This window comes from Lichenostomus cassidix, chromosome 1, assembly GCF_008360975.1.
Source record: "Lichenostomus cassidix isolate B80296 chromosome 1, HeHo_3.0, whole genome shotgun sequence".
NCBI classification, from domain to species: Eukaryota; Metazoa; Chordata; class Aves; order Passeriformes; family Meliphagidae; genus Lichenostomus; species Lichenostomus cassidix.
In genome coordinates, this window is record NC_139479.1 from 81208260 (window position 1) to 81229798 (window position 21539).

The 21539-nt window shown below is 37.7% G+C and overlaps 1 protein-coding gene across 16 annotated transcripts in view; it reads right to left on the reverse strand.

The window, feature by feature from the left end:
* The window catches only part of DLG2 (discs large MAGUK scaffold protein 2), a 981187-nt gene that overhangs the window by 22061 nt on the left and 937587 nt on the right, over window positions 1–21539 (reverse strand). For 15 of the 16 annotated variants that reach the window (XM_085065660.1, XM_085065682.1, XM_085065653.1 and 12 more), the window contains 2 exons: window positions 19869–19944; window positions 4590–4689 (listed from right to left, as the gene is read on the reverse strand). In XM_085065660.1, coding sequence (XP_084921786.1) covers window positions 4590–4689; window positions 19869–19944 — 176 coding nt within the window. Of the gene's footprint in view, window positions 1–815; window positions 858–4589; window positions 4690–19868; window positions 19945–21539 lie in introns of all 16 variants that reach the window. The other variant, XM_085065786.1, reaches the window with a different exon arrangement.

Sequence of the window (21539 nt, forward strand, 5' to 3'; positions counted from 1 at the left end):
ACAACTAGGTGATCTAGCAAGCACTCTGTCATTTTCATTCTTTTATTACATTTATAATAATTTATTTATTGCCTTGGGTTTTTTTCCTGCTTTTCAGAACTTCCAAAAAATAGTGATATTGGTCAAATTTGTGGGCATTACTAAGAATTACCAGAACATACAACCTGCCTCTTGGTTATATGATCACATGGAGTCTGTAAATCCAATCAAATCATGTTGCAGGGCTGGGACCTCCACCTACATAGTATCAGTGACATTCAGTGGCAGTGCCTAAACAATAAGGGTCCAGCTTACTTTTTTTTTAAGACTGCAATATGAATTATGAAATCTGTATTGTCAAAACTAAGGGATCAACAAAATTCCTGGGACTATTTCTTAGCCCTCCACACAGGCATGCAGAAATGCAAGTAAAAATTGTGACCTTGTAAAAAGGATACCTCTTGCAGATTTGACAATGGCTGTGCAGTAACTTTACTCTTAGAAGATAATAAAAAAACTTTTCCCTCCCCCACTGAAATAAACTTTTGTCACTAAACCAAATAATCCTGACTTGCATAGGCTACCCAACACTAAGTTCAGTTTTACATCCCTAATACATCACAAATAACAACCTTTCTCTCTTCTCTGATAAAGTTTGCCAGTTTTCTTTTATAGCTTTGTACTCAAGACATGGTCATGAATTTGAATTCCAAGCCATTTGCTCCAACGACCTTTTTAACATTAACAAAAGAGTAGCAAGGAGAGAAACAAAATAAAAGAAACAAACAGAACAAGCAATGCAAAGTAAAAGGACTCTAATGAAAGCAGTAACTTACTGTAGCTACTTTCACTATCGCTGGCATTAGAAGAAACATGTTCTGCAAGAACAGTACAGCAAATTAAAGAACAAAACCAAGCACCACAGAGCTGCAGAAACTTAAAAGAACTGCCACAGTCATGCAAAGGTAGTTATGCAGAGCAGAAATAAAAAAACTGTGCAGTGACATCACCTGAAAATGCTCAGATATTTTACAGTGGTGAAATGAAAGCTTTGTCTCTTGTGGCATTTCAGAAAGAAATTGTATGTATTAGTGATATGTGCCATGGCAAAACCATGTCTTTTTGTGATAGACAGTAAATGACATCTCAGATAACTTCATTTCAATGGATATTATGGTCAACTTGGATCTCACTCAATGTCTTGAGCAATTTCTTGAAATCCAAGTGTCTGCTCATATTCTGCACTATTGGTGATGTGCATCATTAATGAATTGGAACTATTCCTGCTAAACTTCTAACCTGTGTCCATCTTCAATCACTGTGCACTATCTCAATGGGTTAACAGATTAACATGAAAGTTATTTTGATGTCAAATATTGTAACTGTATCTCTTCTAGCCTGTCCAAAAGGGGAAAAAATAAAGAAGACAAAGCCAATGAAAAGACTAAGGGGAAAAAAAAAAGTCTATTTCCAGACATTGTCTAGCCTTAGGATTTAAGCTGGAGTTTGAAAACTTTTACCAGACCAGTCTGGATGGGTGAACAGGAATATAAGAACTATCATGATGGGTCAGTCTCATGGTTTGTCAACTCAGCTGTCATGTTTCTATTATCATATTCTTAAAAAGAAGGTGCAATCTATATCACAGAATATTGCTGCTCCAAAATTAATAAGTAGTCAGCACACTATTTACGCTCCAAAATTAATAAGTAGTCAGCTCTCCAGGAGGTCTGCAGGATCATATGAAACAGTGGTTTCTCTGGTAGAAATGCTGATTACTTTCCACATGAAAGATCATTTGGCAGCTGAAACTTTTCAACTGATCCAGGACATTTAGAAGCCAATGGCATAATGGCTGTATAGTTGGGAGCACCCTGGGTTAATGAGAAAGACAGGAGCAGTGCCAAGATCACCTATTGTCTGCAAGGTGCTGCTTTTCCTCCATGTGCCATGGCTTAGGGTTCATAGACTGGGAATGATGGGGCTACTGGAGCAGCAGAAATGAGAGGGGATGATAGCTGATAAAAACAGTAATGGGAAACCTTGTTCTTGGACTTAGGAAGAAGCTTTAAAAAATTCAACTTATATTTAGAAGAAAACAGCATAATGACTTTCAGACATTTCATAGCAAGTTAACAAGGGTTATCTCAGGATAATGTGCTATACAGGACCCTGAACAACTTTATTTAAAAATAGCATATATCCTTTATAGTAAGAAATGTCATTAAAAAGCATGTCTAGGTTGAGAATTAACAAAATTTGGATGGTAGGAATGTCTACAGGCGTGCCAGTAATTTTAAACTAGGTGCAATATTAATAGAAGCACTACAGTCTATATAATACCTCTGTGCTACTTTGTTCCATATGAATTTGCAGAATTCAGTTACCTTTCCAATGCCTGGATGTTATGAGGAATTGTCTTTGTAAGGACACAAGTATTCGGTAAGGTTATCAGATCTAAAGTATTTTACTCTTCTCTGGCAGGGAAGGATCTGCATTTGTTGCTAATGAGCTGCTATGACATTTAAATGATCACAGAATGGTAAAAATTCAGGTGGCAGTGACATTTGCTGTCTATCACTGACAAAACCAGTCTTGCAGAACCATTCTTCCTTGTAGAAGAGATAAAGCTTTCATCTTTGAATTGTGAGCCACTGCATGGCTTAAAGGTAAACCATTAAAATGTCTCTTCAACAAATCAGTCAGAAACAGAATGATCTCCAAGACTGTGTGCATGGATGTGCATTCCTGCAATTAAAAAGCACATACAAAACAGTAGGCAATGCAGCATTAACACACATTTTGCTCAAATTACTTGGTGCTTAAGAAAAGGAATAAGAACTGAGGAAGAAGTAGCCAAACACATGCAAGTGGCATTTTGTTTAAATTATTTAGCTCTGGACACAGAATTTAATGTAGCTATATATAGTAGAAATCAGCAGCAAATATTTCATTCTATACAGTTTTTCTGGTCTAAACTTTGAGGAAGAAAAATTGTTTCTGAGCAATGATCTGACACATTACACACTCTGCAATGCCAAGTCTTGAGACAGGATTGCTGCATCAGAAAAAAAATTGATTAAGGTTGTGTGACAAAGAATAGGTTACTAATGGTGAAAATCAGTCCAAAATTAGCTTTGGAGAATGCATGGTCTTCTCTAGCCTGCAAATGACTTCTTCCATTAATGACAAATACTAGTCTAAAATCCAGCAAAGTAACAAACACTCCCATGCAAAAAGCTGAAAATGCAGAAGCAACAGCGTAAACTAATTTTCTACTGATCTCCTCAGGATGTGATCATGTTAAAATGTTTAAGTTTCCCTTTAGATGGAGAGGGAGGGATTGTTGCTGAAAAGAGCAGTCTAGGCAGCAAAACGCGTTCTAGGTATGCTACTCTACAGAACTGCCATGATGGGAACAATAACATACTGTCAGAAACAAAAGGTGTTATTACAAAAGAAGTGAAAGTGTCTGCTTGATACACTGTATGTTATTTAATACCAGTCATGCAGAACAGAACGATTGAAACATTTGTAATGCATTCACAGCTGGGTAACAAATAAAACTCTATCTTGTGCATGCTAGGAGTGGAGGGTCCTCAGAGAAGGAACAGAAGCCAAAACAAAACAAAACAAAAAAGGGTTTACAGTGACCATTCCTGGGAACTTACTCAGAGTCTTTGTTCCATAACCGTCGTCACCTAATCCGGGGATGTCCTGCACGGAAGTCCCCAGAGAGAGCAATGAGAAAGGAAGAACAGCCGCAGAAGAGGAAGGAAGAAGTCAGTGGAGTTGAAATGGATACTACCATGACTGACCATGTTGATTGAGCAATCTGGATCCCTGCCTTTTCTTTCTGAAACAAATTTAGACCCATATTCTATGGGAATTCAGCCAAAGAAAGAGGCAGTGACTGTGAAATGTGCCTTTTGGAGCTGTGAGGAAGAAGGAACAACCAGATAAATAAAGTTCCAAAAACTGTCCTCAGTGGATAAATTTAGGATGGAATTATTAAGAAAAAAAGTGAATATTTGGGCTTGGAACTAGCAAATATTTTTAATAATGCTGGTTCCCTATATAATTTAAGCAAGCAATAAATGCTTATGGTGGTGGTACACATTCTAAGATCCAATTTAGTTCTTTAAGCTGTTAACATGGTTGCTTCATTTAATTGCTAAACTTCAGTGAAGCTGCCCATGGAAATCAACTTGGTGAAAGTCAAAGGCAAAAAAAGATTAGAAGAGATATTTTAAAACGTAATTGGTTTTTTGTGAAAGAAATCACACATTTGCCTTCTTTTGAGCCAATTCTGCTCTGGGAATATTTCCGAGAGACAACTTTGGATTTATGACAGGTGTCACAACAACTTTGAGGAGCCATATTTGTGCTTCCAAAAGTTAAGGTCACTGCTTTATTTTTCTGAAAATAGTATTTCCAGAGATGGAAGGAGAAGCTGGATCCAAACTGCAGTCATACATTGGTCACAGTAGTAATACCTCTCCTGCCTGCCTATGACAGATATTTGCCTAGATGTGTGGGATACTGGCATCATGCGTGTCACCCATTTGTTGTGCTGCTGCATGTGACATCGTCTCCAAGAGGTTACTTACGTTCTGGATCACTTGTTTCCTGCTCACTCTGCTCCTTGCTCTTGTAGAATGGGAATTTTCGTGAAAAGATGAAGTTCTTTTTACGCTTGTCATTGAATGACTGTGAAGGAGAAAAGGCATGGGGCAAAAACAGGGACGTCTAATTGTTGTCACACTCATGCTGACAAAACAACTAGTTTGTAAAAGTGGAGAGAACTGTAGTGACTCAAATCAGCACAAACCAAGTGCCTGCAAAGAATCAGAGGTAGCTGCGGTGAGGTCTGAAGGTTGAAGGCAAAGCTCCTGGAGACTGGATCAATTTGATTCCAGAGGTTTTAAGTCACAATGTTCAGCTCCTTACTTGGAAAGTGTTGTGTTTGGCTTGTTTGGATGAAGGGCTACAGATGGTTCAGCATGCTTTGAGATCAAGCCATCCATCTTTAATCATAGCAGACTGTGCACAGAATTAATTTGCTGTCTGAAAAGAATAGGCTGTAATGTGGAAAGTGGAAGCCCTTGATTTACTTGCAGGATGTGGATTCAGCCCTGTGTCAATTAAAATGAAAAATTTTTTACTGGTAGGTGCTGTTGATTTTATACTTTTTTATTTGGCCTCTTTATCAACAATTTCTTAAGTATGTTTTAACTTTTTTTTTTGGCATAATGAGAATAAATACTTTGTTTTGTTTTATAGAGATATGTTTATTCGTTAGGTTTCTTGGGATATACTTTTAGTCCTATGTGATTTAGAAATAGAATTCTGCTGATAAGCAGTCTTTCATTGCATGCTGAGCAATGTATTTTGCCGTAATTCTTCAAGTCAGAAATTAATATAGAAGAAATTGGGGTTTCTTACATGTTAAAACCTTTGATTTCATAGAGAGTCACAAGGACTCACAGCACCATACTGTGAAAACGCAGGACATGCCTACTTGGAACATTAATTTCAGATACTACATAAATAAATAGGGTCCCTATATAGTCAATTGAAAGAAGCTGGCATTTCTACAGGGCACCTACACAGAGCTGCAGACAGGGTGTGTCTGAAGTGATCTGTGCTGTGAGTCAGACAATGACCTATAATGTCTCTTACACTGAACATATTCAGACACAGGACTTTGCAAGTGATGACCTCCAAGAGAGCAGAGACCTTCTCAAGTCATTTAAAGGACCAATCTCATGCATTTGTCATTGCTCAAATTGAATATAACCAGCATTAGGCTCCAGTTTTGCAATGGAATATATTTAAAGTCTCAGAACATAATGAATTTTCTTACATTTTGAAATCATGGTATAAAATGTGGTTTAGAATACGTATTTCTGAAAGACGCATACTAAAAAACTCTGTTAAAATAGTTGGAAACTCGTGTCACGAAAGTTTCATGCCACTTTTACATTTCAAGCATAATTTAAGTTTAGTAACTGAAAACAAAGAAAAAAAAATGCACATGTAGAATAAATGATCCATGAAAATCTCTCAGAGTATGTAAACATTAAATGTGAAAGTAATGTGGAGGTCATGCACAAATAATCCAGACAGCATGCAATTTCAAAACAAAGCAAGTATGAAAGAAAGCCAGAGGAAAAAAAAAAAGAGCACATGAAGGATTAAAGTAATCTATGGATGAAAGGAGGACTGACATGCACATTACATCACTTGAATGACCTAATGGATATAATTAAATTAAAATGTGTTTTCTGTGATAATTTCTTTTACTTTTCCAAAGAAAGGAATGTAGCATGTTAACATTTCTGTTTGTGAAAATGTTGTTTGTCATGATTTATCTGTATTTGACATAGTAATGCTATTGGCATTACACTTTTAAAAGGAAAAAAATATATAAACAGTAACGCCTCAAAAAGCAAGGGGGTTTTAAAATTGCAACCACTTCATTACAGAACGCCATTTCACTTTGGAATTCAAGAGAATGTTATCAAGCTAATAAATAAATATGTGGTGTTTCACAGAAATTATATGAGAAATAACACTTATATATATAGTTTCAATTTTTTCCCCCAACAGTCAAGAGGAAAAACTTCAGAAAGCAAATTTTCACCAGAAAAGCATATATTATTTTCACACTTATGCATGATCTAACAGTATACACCAAACTAAACAGATATTCTATAGTGTTATATAAAATTTTTCTCCTTTTGCAGCTTCAAGTACTGGGTTCCTTTTTTAATAAGATACTGTTCCACTTCAATTTGGGTGATCAAAATCTGACAATTCGTTGCAGATGACTATCATGTGCAACTATGTCACTGCATTTACACCATTAAAAAGCTTTGTTCCTAAAATAAAGCTGATCTAGTTATATTAATATCCATAACCAAGTATGTTTATGCATGTGATGATATTTCTATATATTAATCAATGTGTATCTTCATGTTAATGACCATATAAACTATCGTGGTGTAGTCAGAAGGTTTATATTTAGAATAACAAAGAAACTGTAGAATATTATAAAACAATAAAATGGGTCTGACTCTGCAAACTTACAGAAATAATTAATCCTTGATATTAACTGAATGAGCTTACCAAGTGTTTATTCTCTGAAATTAAGTTCATATTTCTTCACAAGAAATTAAATACAAGAGCCTTGATTTTGGTTTTGTATCCAATATGAATGGGATTAAACTCTGATGGTCTCCACTTTAAGGATGTGAAATCCTGCTGACACCCAGAAAATGCTTTTTACAGATATCATGATTTATATCTCTAATGGGTAGAGACAAGGGGCTTAGCAAAGAGTGAAGAGAGAGACTCACACAGAATAAAATCATGTTTCTATTGATACACCTTGTTAATTCCAGATTTTGCTCCAAAGTTAATTCCAGATTTTGCTCCACTGGTGGAAGAGTAGAGACCAACATTGAGTGTGCATTTTCTTTTTTAAGAAAGGATCATGCATATGAGGCTCTGTGGCAAGGCTAAACTGCAAAACTCAGATGTATATTTGAGAAATTTTATTTCTGTACAATGGAAACTTTGGATCTGTCAAATATTCTGGAGCCATTGGCTCCCTATGTTTCTGGAAAGCTGTGGAATAGATGTAGGATAAATGAGGCAGAGGTATTTCCCTGCATCTCTCTGCCTGATACAAAAAGTTGCATACAACTGGAATTGCAATTGTGATAACAAGCTCAGCCTGATTCAACAGCATTTATGCAGGCAGAGTTTCTGAAAGTCAGTGAAAAATTGCCTGAAAATGGATTCATTGTAATTGCCATGATAATGTAAAAACCTGTAATCTCAAATAACACAGGCATTTCAGTTGCAGTGGAAAACCTGTACAATAGATTACTTGTATCTGTCACTGCCATCACTTCACACAGATTACCACTAACCTAGGAAATGGCAATAGTAGGTGCTTTAAACAGACAAGTGCCTAAGACTAAAAGGAAAATGAAAAATTCAACTTGTTTGACAACAGAACAGTGACATCATTCACATCATTGGATCTGTGATGGAAAAGAGTCTCTTCTCAGGAAAAAAAAAGTGGAGGAAAGCTTTCACTGCTGTTCTGGCTTGAATACTTGTTTGATACTGCTTAAGTATAGACTGTGTTTTGAAGAAGCCACGAAAAATAATTGTGATGTGCACTGTGCACTCTTGCTTGACCAAGTATCCCCAGATTCCCCAGTTATGCAAGCCTGGGTTACACATACCAACCTTCCCTGGTTGTGACAGACATTAAACCGCTGTGTGTTTCCTCTTCTCGAGATCTCGCTTTGGTACTTTTTTGTGTCAACATCAGTTTTGTATTTAAAATGTTTTTCCTTAGGCTCAGCAGCCATATATACGTTACTCATCAGCTAATGGGGTAGTGGTTTTCAAGGGGAATTTTCATGTAACATTAAATGAACAATCCAATTTCAAAATTTGCTTTATAGTGGTAAACATCACAAAAAACAGTCTCAGTAATTTGATAGGTGCACCATACTGCAATAGGCAACTATATTGTTGTTTACTTTGAGCTTCTTCCCACATTTTTTTATTACCTATATAGGTGATTCAACCCATAGTACTTAGTGCAGATGTGCTCTTGAAAGAGGTTGTCCTCTTTATGCTTTGCAGAAGATCTTAATATGTTGGGGAAAGATTTTTCATGGTACTCTAACAGCTCTATCTCCTCAAAGCTAATAAACTCCCAACTACTTTGGGAATGCTTTCTTTTGCTATTTCATTCAACAAATGTTAATCCTCAGCCATGAGTTGGGAACCAGTGTGCAGGGATCACCTGAGAGAAAGCTGTTCCAGAGAATTGGCTGTGAAATTCTTTTTTACAAGGTGCAGATGAATTCCACATATCATCTAATTTTAGGCAGGTTTGAGCTATGCTTTAACCTAGTTTTTATGCTATATGATTATGTATGTCAGTTTTGGTCTCAGATTGGTCTAGCAGCATATATGAGAAATTAATTTTACTGCTTCTCATCTGCCATGTAGTTTTCTTATTCTTCTCCTTTAATAACTGGTTTTGGCCCAAGCTAAATAAAAATCTCTCACGTACACAGCCATCTACAAAAATCTACAAAATTTATTAACATTATGTCTCTGCAATCCTTTTCTCTATATTTAATTGACACTTTTTGTATTAGGGAGATTCATTTACTCATTTGAACACTGACTTTAATAAAGGTTTGGACACTCAAACAGTGTTAAGTCCCTATATTTAAATATTTTAATTTTACAACTCTCTGTATTATATATTTTAAATATCTCCTATCATACCAAAAATTTGCACTAACACCAGAAAGAAAATTTTTGGACTGTAGTATATACTCAGTGTTATTTCTATTAAAAGGCATATGTATAACCTCACTTGTTTTTCACCTGGCAATCCCAAGCCATGATGAATTTGAAGTCTCCGGGTCTCCTTGGTCTCCTTGAACAAGGCTAGAGGATTGACAGAGGATACTGAGCCATCCTTGCTTTTCTGGAGTAACCCTGAACTTGGCCATGGCTGTGTTCACACACACAGAAAGCACTTCATGATGTCTGTGCAAAAGATAAGCTGAGGAGTGGTTAGTGGCACTGTAAGCCTGGTTGAGATCACAGAGTGTATTCTTTGAGATGCATATCTTTCATTCTCAGTCTGCACACACAATTACATGCTGGCAAGCAGCACTTGCCAACGTCCCTATGATGTTTTATGAGATGGGAGGGGAAGGACTTCCCTATTCTGTTAAGTTCAGCCTTTAGTTTTCTTAGATACTTCAAGTCTTGGCTACAGTCATTCCTTACTGAAATTTTGCACCATGACCTGTTTTGATACGTGAGAATCAACTGGGTGAGAAGAAGCGTAGATGGAAATAACTCTGCTTGCTTTGTTTTACCATGAAGTTGTAGGGAGATTTGGGTGTTTGCAATCCAAGAGAAAAAAGTAAAAGCCTGATTTAAAAAGTTCATGCTGCCTAGCTTCTCCAGATAAGGGTAGTGTGGCTTAGTATTCATGAGTATGAAATGCTAATAATCTTTTTTTCTAAAGACTGACTTATTGCTACTTGTCTGCCAGCAACTCATTTTTAATTCTGAACAAAACAACAGTTAAACCCAACATAAACTACCAGGGGAGAAGAAAGACTAATAGATTTTCAAGAAAATATGCAAAACCAGTATTTCCAATTTTGCAAACCTGTATTTAACTTGGTGCAAGGTATGAAGGGAGTGCTTTTCTGTGTTTGCATGGTAACTTTGTTAGCAAGATGAAACACCAACATAAAATCTTGCTTATGTGACAGCCAAGGTAATTTATGTGTATTTGAAGGTTGTACACCAAGATAGTGGGAAGGAATTGTTCAAACAGCAGCACTGGAATTGATGGTGTGAAAATAAGAAAGGGCAAAGCTCCTTGACAGTGAAATCAATTTGGATGTAGAATAATCTGCCCCAAGGGAAGTGGAAAAGCCTAGATAATTTTTTCACATTTAAAACAAATCTGCTAATCTTAAGTACTGTGGGGAATAACACTGCAGTGCCTGGAGAGAAGGGGGTGGTGAAAGGAAAAAAGCTAAACAACAAGCCTCTCCCAGCTCCAACATCTGTGTTTCTGTGATGAGATGCTCACAGACCCAGCATCTCAGAGCTGTGCTGTGGTCCAGCATGGGCTTGGACCTAGCCCAGCTCACTGCAGCCATTTGGGCAGTGTGAAGGTCTTCCTCTCCTTCCTCAAGTCTCCAGCTGGAGTCAGAAAGAGTATTTGATGCTTGGCAACGTTGTCTTAAATGTTCTCTACTCTGGTAAATATTTTTTTCCAAAAAGGCACTTTCCCACTTCGAGCTTATGTATGTCATCAGCTACTGATCCTGCTTTGCACATGTGAGCCTGTCTCAGCAGCCTTTGTGCAACAACGATGTCAAAACAGCCCAGAGATCAAAGGTAGCATTGCTGTACACTTGGCAAAGTTTTGGGATTATCTGATCAACCAGACCCACAGGTTTTCCCAGTTGACTGCTGGTGCTTCTTTAGGTTTTAAAATGAAATTAAGTATTTTGCTCTCTATGCAGCCTTTTGAATTAGTTTCGCTATTAAATAAAGCTACAAAAGGTGTTGGTTATCCATATTATTAAAAAAAACACCAACTTGCTCCTTTATAACTATATATTGTGGAAACATTAATGGAATCAAGTGCTGTCCACTTGTACAAGTGCAAACTACTGCATTAAATGGACATTGCATAAAAATAAGTTAGATAAAGACCTTTGTTACTCTTGTGATGGAGCAGTGGAGAAAGATTTACAATACCTATATGCCTTCAAACTATACTTATGGAAAGACAGTTGGACAAGATAATCTTCTGAAGTTCCCTTTTGAGTTAAAGGAAGAGTGACAGGTGTAGCAGGCTGAATTATGGCAAAGGTCTGACTCAGGAAACATAAGTCATACCAGGCTCATGGTTTACTTTAAAACACTGATTTCTTTAGGCCTTATAGTTAAAGTTATAATAAATAAAGGTGTGGGAAAAAAACCCCCAAGGTCAATCTCTAAGAGATTGATTTTAGGTTTGTGTAGGAGGTGAAGTTCCTACATCTTCCAGTAATGCATCTCACAGGCAGGACATCAAGTTAGATGGACTGTGGCTTTGACCCAGGTGGCAGTTCCTGTGTCCCTATAACCTTCCAAGTGGTCTCTGAGTCACTAAGGCAATCACCACTGAGGTGCTTAAATTGCACAGAAATAAAGAAGTGAAATACAGAGCATGTCTCTTCTGGATGAGTGTTGATGCTTAACTCCACACTTCTGGATTTTTGTGTGATGTCTTACTAAGAGAAAACTTTGATCTCTAATTCTCTGACAATATCTATTGCCAATAGTATAATTTTTTCTTTTCAACTGAATTTTTAGAAGAAAATCCAATTAAATCTGGCATTATCTAGACATACATACAAACTTCCTGCTATTTAATTCAGGATATTAGACAGCAAGTTATAAAAATAGACCACACATGAAGTTCAACTTAGCACAAATTTCTGCTGGAACAGCTTAGAAGAAAAACAATTAACTCTCAGCCATAAACTTTGGTATTTTACCTGTCCTAGCAAATTTTCACTGTGTTATATTTAATCTGTGACTGATTTAAACATTGTGCTATGTATGTTTATGTCAGTGACTGTCCTAAAAATTTCTCTTACCTAAGCAGAGATGGCACAAACTTACTGTGGGATAGATAGTACAGATATCATAGTCCCTAACATTATTGTGACCTAAGAAACAATACTAGAAATAAAACTCTACACAATTATCAGGATTACAGAAAGATTACAGAAAAAACCCTGAAAAATCTATAAAATACATGTATTTATATTGCTCAATAACTGAAAAAAAATACTATTTTAGTATTTTCTTTGACTGTCAAGATGCCACTAGGCAGAAATATTTTTCATCATCTGGATAAATTCAATGACAAATCCTTTATTTCTCATTTTTGTTTACTCCAATCCATTATGCTTACAAATTCCTGGCTGATATTTAGAATTTGCACTTCTTGATAAAATGAAGTATGGAAAACAGACCCAAAGATTTTTTACTTTAATATTTTCTTTCAATTTGAAAGAAATTCTTTCAAATACTCTAATTCTACTGGATTTTTAAAAGAAAGCCATGGAAACATATTTGTTCACTTCAGCTGGGTGAAAGCCACAAATTTCACCTGATGGTTATTTTTTCACAATTTTTAGAACTGAATCATCTTCTTAAAAACCCAGATTCTTTAAGGCATACCAATTCCCTGCCAGAGTCACATTGCTACCATGACATGAAACTGAAGACTCACTTGTTTCCCTTTATTTTTGACTGTACCTGGGCCCCACAGGTATTATTATTAAATTACCCCATGTGTTTGTGGAGTACCTGAAGATAACCTGGAGCAACAAGAATCTGCACAGTTAAATTTTTCTGGCTACCTGCTGTTTTATCATTTGAATTTCATTTGATTACTTCAGCACATGAGTGAAGCAGATGCTGATGACAGCAGTATTTCTAATGTAGCTTGGAGAAATGCTGAGCAAAAAGTGTTCAGCTCAAGGGGAATGGTCAGGGCAGCCCAATATTGCAGGCTCAGGTCAATCCAAAAGTACAGCCAGCATCCACAGCCTGGCACCAGCTCCAGCTATCATGAAGTGTGAAGACAGAGCTGTGGAGGATGTGAAAATTCATGAAAGAACAAGGGCAGTTGGACAAATGAGATTCAGATTTTCCTCCTTGTCCTGGCTACAGAGGGGGGGTGGAGTTTAGCGCTGTGTGCCTGTGACCAAGCTATTATTCTACACCACACATATCATCCCTGGGGTGTGTGGATTCAGCAGGAAAAGCTGGGCACCCTTTACTGGAAATCAGCCAGAGGGAGTGGCTTATTTGGAGTTAAATTTCCTGCTGGTGTGAAAACCACCACACTCCTATGTGGGAAGAAGTCATCACCTAACTGGACCAAGTTGTTCCACAAACAGGAACTGTTTGTGTTCCTGTTTGCAGAACTGATCTGATTCTTCCGTGACATCCAATGTTACCCCATTTTGGAGGTCTTACAGCCTTTGACAGAACTTAAATCCAACAGAGAGAAAACCATGGAATCATAGAATATCCTGAGTTGGAAGGGACCCACAAGGATCACTGAGTCCAACTCCCAGTCCTGCACAGCACCATCCCCATGAGTCACACCGTGTCCCCGAAAGCATTGTACAAACACTTCTTGAGCTCTGCCAGGCTTGATGCTGTGACCACCTCACTGGAGAGCCTGTTCCAGTGCCCAACCACCCTCTGGGTGAAGAAGGTTTCCCCAATATCTAACCTAAACCTCCCCTGACTCAATGTCAGGCCATTCCCTCTGGTCCTGTCACTGTCACCACAGACAAGAGATCAGTGCCTGGCCCTCTGCTTCCCCTTGTGCCTGCAAAGGATATTCCCCTTTGCCTTTCTGGGAATGATGGCCCTGTAAACTACAGACTGAGTGTTCACAAGCTCCCCATATTAGCAGCTTGTTGAATGTACTCAGTCTGTGGATTTTCCTCTACTTCTATATTTGGCTCAGTACCAATCATTTTAGGAAATCTATTCATTGTGTCAAAGGTCTTTAGAAAAGAAGTCCAAAGAAAAGTTGGTCAAAATCCACTGCACAATGTGGAAAACTTTCAGATTAGGACTACTTTTAGAACTGCTTTTCCCTAAAAGTAGTGAACCTTTATACTTAGAAAATGGAAGCCTAGTAAAGCCCCAATGTTAGAAAAAAATATTCATTAGGCAGAGAGAGGGCACAGACAGCCTAATACACAGCTTTTTTTCTGAGAATCAGGGATTCAGTTGAGATAATTGCCTTTTTCTCTGCATTGATACACCCAGATCTGCCCTGGTGAACCACTAGCACAAGATGCTGTACCTGAGACCAGGGCAGGTGTGACTGAAGCTTCTGCTTTGTGATGATGAGGACAAATAATCCGATCTCCAGAGACATTCATAGAAGAAGAAATAAAAATGGTTAAACTGCAGCAGTTCAGCCATTTATAATGATGAGGAGAGTGAAACACTGAAGTAGGCTGTTTGGGAAGAGTATGAAATATCTTTTATGGCAGGTCTTTAAGGAGAGATTAGACAAGTCTGAGAGACAGGAGGAAGTTACAGACGACACCCTCAGGGCAGAGGTGACCACCTGAGGTTCCTAAAGACCAGTTTTGCTCTGATTTGATGACTAGGGCTGAAAATATAATGATTTCTAGAGCATAAATGGTTTGGAAATATGTGGGTTTATATGTCTGGCTTTCCCTCCTCCCCCTCTTCAAATACTTAATAAACTGTCAAAAGGTGTCTTGTGTATCAAGTCCTGCCAGTCACTGAATTTTGACACTTGGAGGAGAGGTGCATTAAGTATGCAGAGGGTTTTGTTTACCCCACAATATCGAATTTACTATCTCAGTCAGGTTTTGCTTTTTCCTTTCATGCCTCAGTGCAGTGTTGCTAAAATGACAATAAAGCAAGAGGATGACCTTACATTTCAGGCAGGGCTGTGGGATCTCTAAAGAAAATCTGCACATAAGAAATATTATTAAATGGTATCAAGGTTCTGACTGTCCTAATAAATTCATTCAGAGGCAATTGAAGAGGCTGGCTGAGTGTGATGTAGGTGATCTGACTGGAATCTGAAAAGAACTGTGGATGACAAGCTGAGTGAATAGAAAAAACCCTAATAGGTAGTGATGGAGCAGTCTGGTGTGGCTCACAGCCCAGGACCTGCCCTGCTGATGAGCAGCAGAGCTGGGAGGGATTTTAGAGGGATGGGGCTGTTCCTTTTCTTGGCAGACACCCCATCCCTGTTCAGCACCCTGCTGAGCAGTCTCACTAGGGCAGGCACCCACCTGGAAATGCTTCCCAGTGAACATGGGCTGAATATCTCCCCACACCCTGACACACACATTAAAAATGGAGATTGTGAGAGACATCACTTTCATTTCATTGAGAAATGAAATAGAGTATTTGTCCAGAACACAATATTCTGGAGTCACTGGCCAGATAAGGTGTGAAATGAAAAGGCAGGTGGTATAAAAACACCAGTTCTCTCTATAAAATTAAGATTTAACTATACGTTTCTTGATATTTCAACACATCTCTGGAAACAGGCAACATCCATAAATATTAGTAAAACTGAGATGCTGTTAAAAGTCTTTCCAAGAGCTACGATTTCAACTGTAGAATATTTTCAAGAAGCAGTCAAGGAAGCGTATGTGATATAACAGGGAGAAAAGCAGAAGGTACTATTTTTGTCTCCTGAAAAACCTGTTGTAATTACAAAAGTTAAGAAAAAAGCAGATTACTGGCTAATCTCTTTTCCCCCTGCAATATTTTCATCACTTGACACTCTGTCTGATTCGCTAAAAAGTCTGAAAAGCCCTCAACAACTGTGGGTTTTAGGACTAGAAAAGGAAAGGCTACTTTTGCTCAGTCTGAAGCCTGTGGTAGGGAGAGTGACCAAGAATTCAGTATGCTGCTTTGGCAGATACATAACCCTGCGCACAGCTACTCACATGCCCTGCTCCTTTTGGTGCAAGGTGAGCCTCAGAAGATATCTGGGATATGATCTTGAGTTCGACACAGCAGTAATTAGATTTATTAATGAAGCTTGTGCTTACATAACTTTGGCTTTCTCCAGCAAAAATATCAGACACAAACCATTGGGCTGCTCCATTTTCCATTGATAATCCATAGACCAGTGAGCCCCAAAGACTGAGAAAGCAAATGCTTAGGAAATCATAATTGTGCTATCTTATCTTTATTCATCTCTTTGCTTTAATGTTTCCACTGTCCTGGAAACTCTGTCCTTTGCTGGGGTGGCACAGAGTGGCCATAGGGAACCAGAGCAGGGGACTGGTGGGTTTGATTTGCCAGCCACCTTCAGTAACAATTGGAAAAGCTGCTGAAGTTCACTGCAAAAATTATATAAGTGCAGATAGAGACTGAACTTGGTCAACACAGCAGAAGCACAGTCTTTGCTTGGTGAAATGAAGCTGTTTATATCCTTATTTGTATTCTTTTCTTTACTACATAGATGTTAACATCTCTAACTGGTTTGATATCTTTAAAGGTGTTAATGTAGCCTGGATCCTGATGATGTCTCTGAACCTGAACAAATAAATTTATTTGGGCCAAAATAAACAGAACAGGAAAGAAATGTAGCTCTATTGGGTTAAGTCAGAAGTACAGTTAGCCCAGTAGCTTTTTGACATTGTCCAATTACAGATATTTAAAAGGAAAAGTAGAAGTAATATGATCCTTCCCCTTTTATAACATCTCTTATTGAAATTAACAATTAATATATTCTGAGTTACATGACAAAAGTTTTAAAGTTGTCATTAGCTTCATTGCTTGCTGACTTACCTAATTCCTTTTTAACTTATTTATTTTTTATGCAATATCCTGTAATAATGAGCATGGGAATTTAATTATGCATTGCATGGAAAGGTACTATCTGTTGCCTTATTTAAACCTGAGACCAGAAGGTTTCCCTGGAGCTCCCTAATTTTGATTCACATTCCCTGTTGCTGTATTCATCCTGATTTTGTAAACTTTAATTTCACAAGGCATGGACTGGAGAAGTCCAGTGAAACAAATCTAAAGTCATATAAATATTCTAGATCACATTTTTAAGAAGTGCTGAACTAATTTTATAGATGAAATAACATACAAGTTTGGCCCGAAAAAGAGGAACTTTGGGCCTTTGGAAAGATTATCCTTTAGCTCTCCCTACAAACAGGTTTGTCAACTGTATTGGCTGAGCATTCTTAAACACCTTTCCAGCAAGAGACAAGAAACTGATTTAACTACAAATGTCACCCTATCTGTAACACTTTCTTTGTATCTTATCGCCAGATTTGGGATTAAAAATGAGGTATAAAAAGATGAAAATGTGTAAGACTTTATAAACCCATAGAATAACTAGTTTCTACTTTAAAATCATAGTTATCTCAAAGAAATTTTGGTATTTTCTCACGAGACCTTTGCTGCGGGTTATTAGTTCTTAAACTTTGCTGCTACAAGGGAAGAAATGAGTCAGGGCTCGTGAGATTCTTCAGGTAAAATTGTAAAAGTGTACACTTCTACCTTTTCAAATCCCCAAAGATTCTCTGTATTCATTTAAGGTTTTTTAAAAATTATTATTATTATTTTTAAAATGCTTCCATGCACATCTCCTGGCCAAATTTAGAAATATTCCATGAAAAGATTTCTCTCAGTTTCATCTTTAGAATCAACTAATACATTTCCACTTGCCCTCACAGTCATGAATGTATGAGCCAAAGATGCCACAAACACACATAAGCTGATTCACATCTGAATTTTAGCTTGATTTTGAAGAAAAAGCTTTTTTCTGGGCCTCCTGCAGCCCTATTTACCTGGGCTAAGTTTCCTCCAGAATTGAAAAAAAAAGTAAAAAAAGTAAAGCATGGACTCTTAGACAGCTTATACTACTTGTTTTTTGGACACTGAAAGACCAAATGAAAATACTGACACCTAAAATCCACACACATATATGTGTACTCAAATATCTCATTTAATGTGGAAGGTTTGGTCCCAAAAGGGTACAGTGGTCTTGGTCTGTAATTACACAAATGCCTAAACACTGAATCAAACTGATGTTGAGTGGCTGGAAGATTAATGTTACACTGATGACAAAAATGGAAAAACAATTTGGGGAATCAAGAGGTAATTAAATTCTTGACAGAATCACTTGAAAAAGGACCATTAGTTATAGGAATGAATTATTCCCCTGCGGCTTTGATTATATATGGGAAATAGACATTTAACAAGTGATTTCATTGGCAATATAGAACTTATTATCTCTCATATTAAGTGGCAACATTAATTTACAGGGTTGCAGAGAGTGGTCATTTCAAACTAAAAGATGAAATTCTGACTTCTGAAGAAATGCAATCAGATGAATCAGGCTTTTCTTAGTGCATTTCATTATATATTTTATACTGAATTAGCTGCGTATGCAAATAATGCACAGCCTTATAATGTGCCTTACAAGTCTGGAAAACTTGTTTCAGTCAGTGCCATAATTCTGCATTTGCATTGAATTCAGGAATTGTTCTGTAGCATAGTAACAGGGAAGTACTTGTATGTCTGAAATATTATTTTGCTGGCATGTAGAGACTTGGATCCCCTTGTGCTCAGAAATGTGTGTCCATAGCAAGAGGAATTTCTTACCCTGCTATTCTGTCTGAAAGGACAGAATAAATGGGAATAAGGGAATTATTAGTATTACCATTACAGGGGGAAACTGAAGGAAGATGAGACTAAGAATGAGAATTTCAAACTAGGCAGAAGACCACTGAACAGCAGGTCTGGAAGGGACCTGCTGAACCACTTGGTTCTTCCCCTTGCTAGCACCTACCCATGACTGTGTCCACTCATCACACAGTTTTGGCCCTACCCTGTGTTTTCTGCAGCCAAAGAGGACTTTTCCCTGATGGTTGCTGAATCTCTGTCTCATAGCTTGCTCACAGAAGCCCTCAGTTGTAAATTCCAAACATGCCAACTGGATGGGTTTCAAAAATAAATCCCTGCAAATGTCAAGTGTTCACTACTGCTACAACTGCAAGCTATGCTTCAGCAGAAAAATACACCTTAACAGCCAGGACTGTGGGCATTTCTCATGCTGTAATACTTGCCAGCCAGATGGCAATATACAGGATAGTAGCCATCAGGCTAACAAGAACTGCTGACTTGGGCACTATAAAGCAGCCCTGTGGAGTGGCAGCAGCAGGAATGCTGTTTTGTCCAGGCAGCACTGGTGGAAGGAAACTTGCATATTTTGTGTTGCTTTGGCCATTTTGCCTGGTGTGAAACACACCTCTGTTCAATGTCTGTCACAACTGTCATAGCAGAGCACCCAAACTCTAATTTTTTCTATCCAGGACTCCTTAACTTTCAACCTTTAGTTTGTGATTTAACAGCTTTTGAAGGCAGGGAGTTTACACTTCTGCCCCTATTTCATTAATCTGCTATCCATCTGCATTCATTTTTAAAGTATTTCCTTCTCTATCCATAATTTAACTAAAATCATAGCTATCACAGAATGCTCATTATTTTCTTAGTATCTTCCCCTTAGGAGACACTGTCATTCAGTAGTATTATAAAAAGAATATTTAATCATTTCAAAGAATAATCTCTGATCTACATTTCACTATTCTGCAGGTCTTGGTTGCAGCAACCTAAATACTCCTTTTGTTGCTAAAATTTCCTCTACTCTGAAACTTATAAAACAACTGTAAAGTGCAATTTCAAAAGGTTTCACTATTTTTACGTACCCCTTTTGCATCAATTACACCAGGTTTCGCGTTGAACTTCACCGTCTTCAAACGTGCACGCTCCTTTCTTTCCACTCTGGAGAAAAGAACACACAAACAAAGAGAGACACATATTGATTATAGCAGCATTTTGTATGAAAAGTTTGATACCTGCTCTCCCAAGACCATTGGCAGCTTACTATACATAAAGCAAGCATTTGAAACAAATTTCATACATTGAAAAGACTGAGGTCACTTCTTCAGCCAGGCAGGAGTTTTCTGGCAAATGAGGGATTGGGTTTGAGGAGTCTTGGCTGCCCTGCACCAGCAGAACAGCACTGCCTCTCAACAGACATGGGAGTGTAGGAAAAGCTTGCTAGGGACAGATTTACTCTCTCTGAATTAAACTCCTCAAAAATCAGGCAACATTTAGAGTTCTATGGTCAGAAGAATGAAACAAGGACATGTCCTTACTCACCTTGATTATTATGGAATTACTGTAAAAGTGATGTTTCCTACCTTTGCAAAATCATCTACAGAATCTACCACTGACTGGCTCAAGTAAAACAATCTGATCATCTACCTGAAATTGAAACACTAACCCTATTTGTCTGAGACTGGGAATTGCTCTAGGAAATCTCCATTGAACCCCTTAAAGCTAGCTTATCAGAGGCATTAGAATACATTCCTGCAAATCTCTTGCCTTCTAAGCCTGGGGAATAGGAATACATATTTTCTGATTATTTTTCAAAATACAAACTCTAGTGTTTTGATAGAATGATAATTAACACAACATGTTTCCTTCTGTCTGAGTAGGCTTATATATGCCCTCCTGAAGCACAGTGAATGCTGGTTACTATAGCTACAGTTTAAATTTAGATTAAATGCATTTCTCTGTAAGCGTGGAATATTCACATGGAAACAGCTCAAGTGCATCTTTCAAACTAAATCTATGTTATTAAAAACACATGAACAGTCTCAAACTCAAACTAGCAGATGGAGTCCCTTGGTAGTACCGGTAAGAAATGAAGACTTGAGGCTGTGTAATTGCCTAAATAGGATTGAGGCTGTGTAATTGCCTAAATAGGATGGATGCCTTCTGAGGAAATAATTAGCACAAATGAACACAATATTCTACTTATTAATCTGTGTTAACATTTAAACTCATTCGAGCCCTGCCTAACTTCCTAAAACATCTGCTTTTAACTTAATTTCTTATTCACAGCATAAAGAAATTTGGAAATTAACCCTGAAGAGGGAATCTTATTTATGAAGTTTGTCATAATTGCATTAGCAGCCATGGAGGCATTGCTGCTTTCTAGAGGCATAGCAGACAGATGAGGAGCTGCAGAAACATTCTGCATTGCTTTGAGAAGTATTTAAATAATGCCATTAAGTGCCATTAATGCTTCAGGCAAACATAATAACCATGTTCATATATGCTCAGCATGCCTACTGAATGTTCCAAACATTTCATCATTTGGCACTGTATTAAGGGTAGCACACAATGTTGCCTCCCATTACAATTTTCGTGACACCTTCCACAATAAAGCTGTCCTCAGTTACTTATAACTTAGCTGAACTGTAAACTTACAAGCTGAAATGTTCTGTGTCTCAGGCTCATTACATTACTGCCACTGCCTGAACTGTCAGTGAAATGGGTCAGCTGTTAGAAAAAGGCTAGGACAAAAT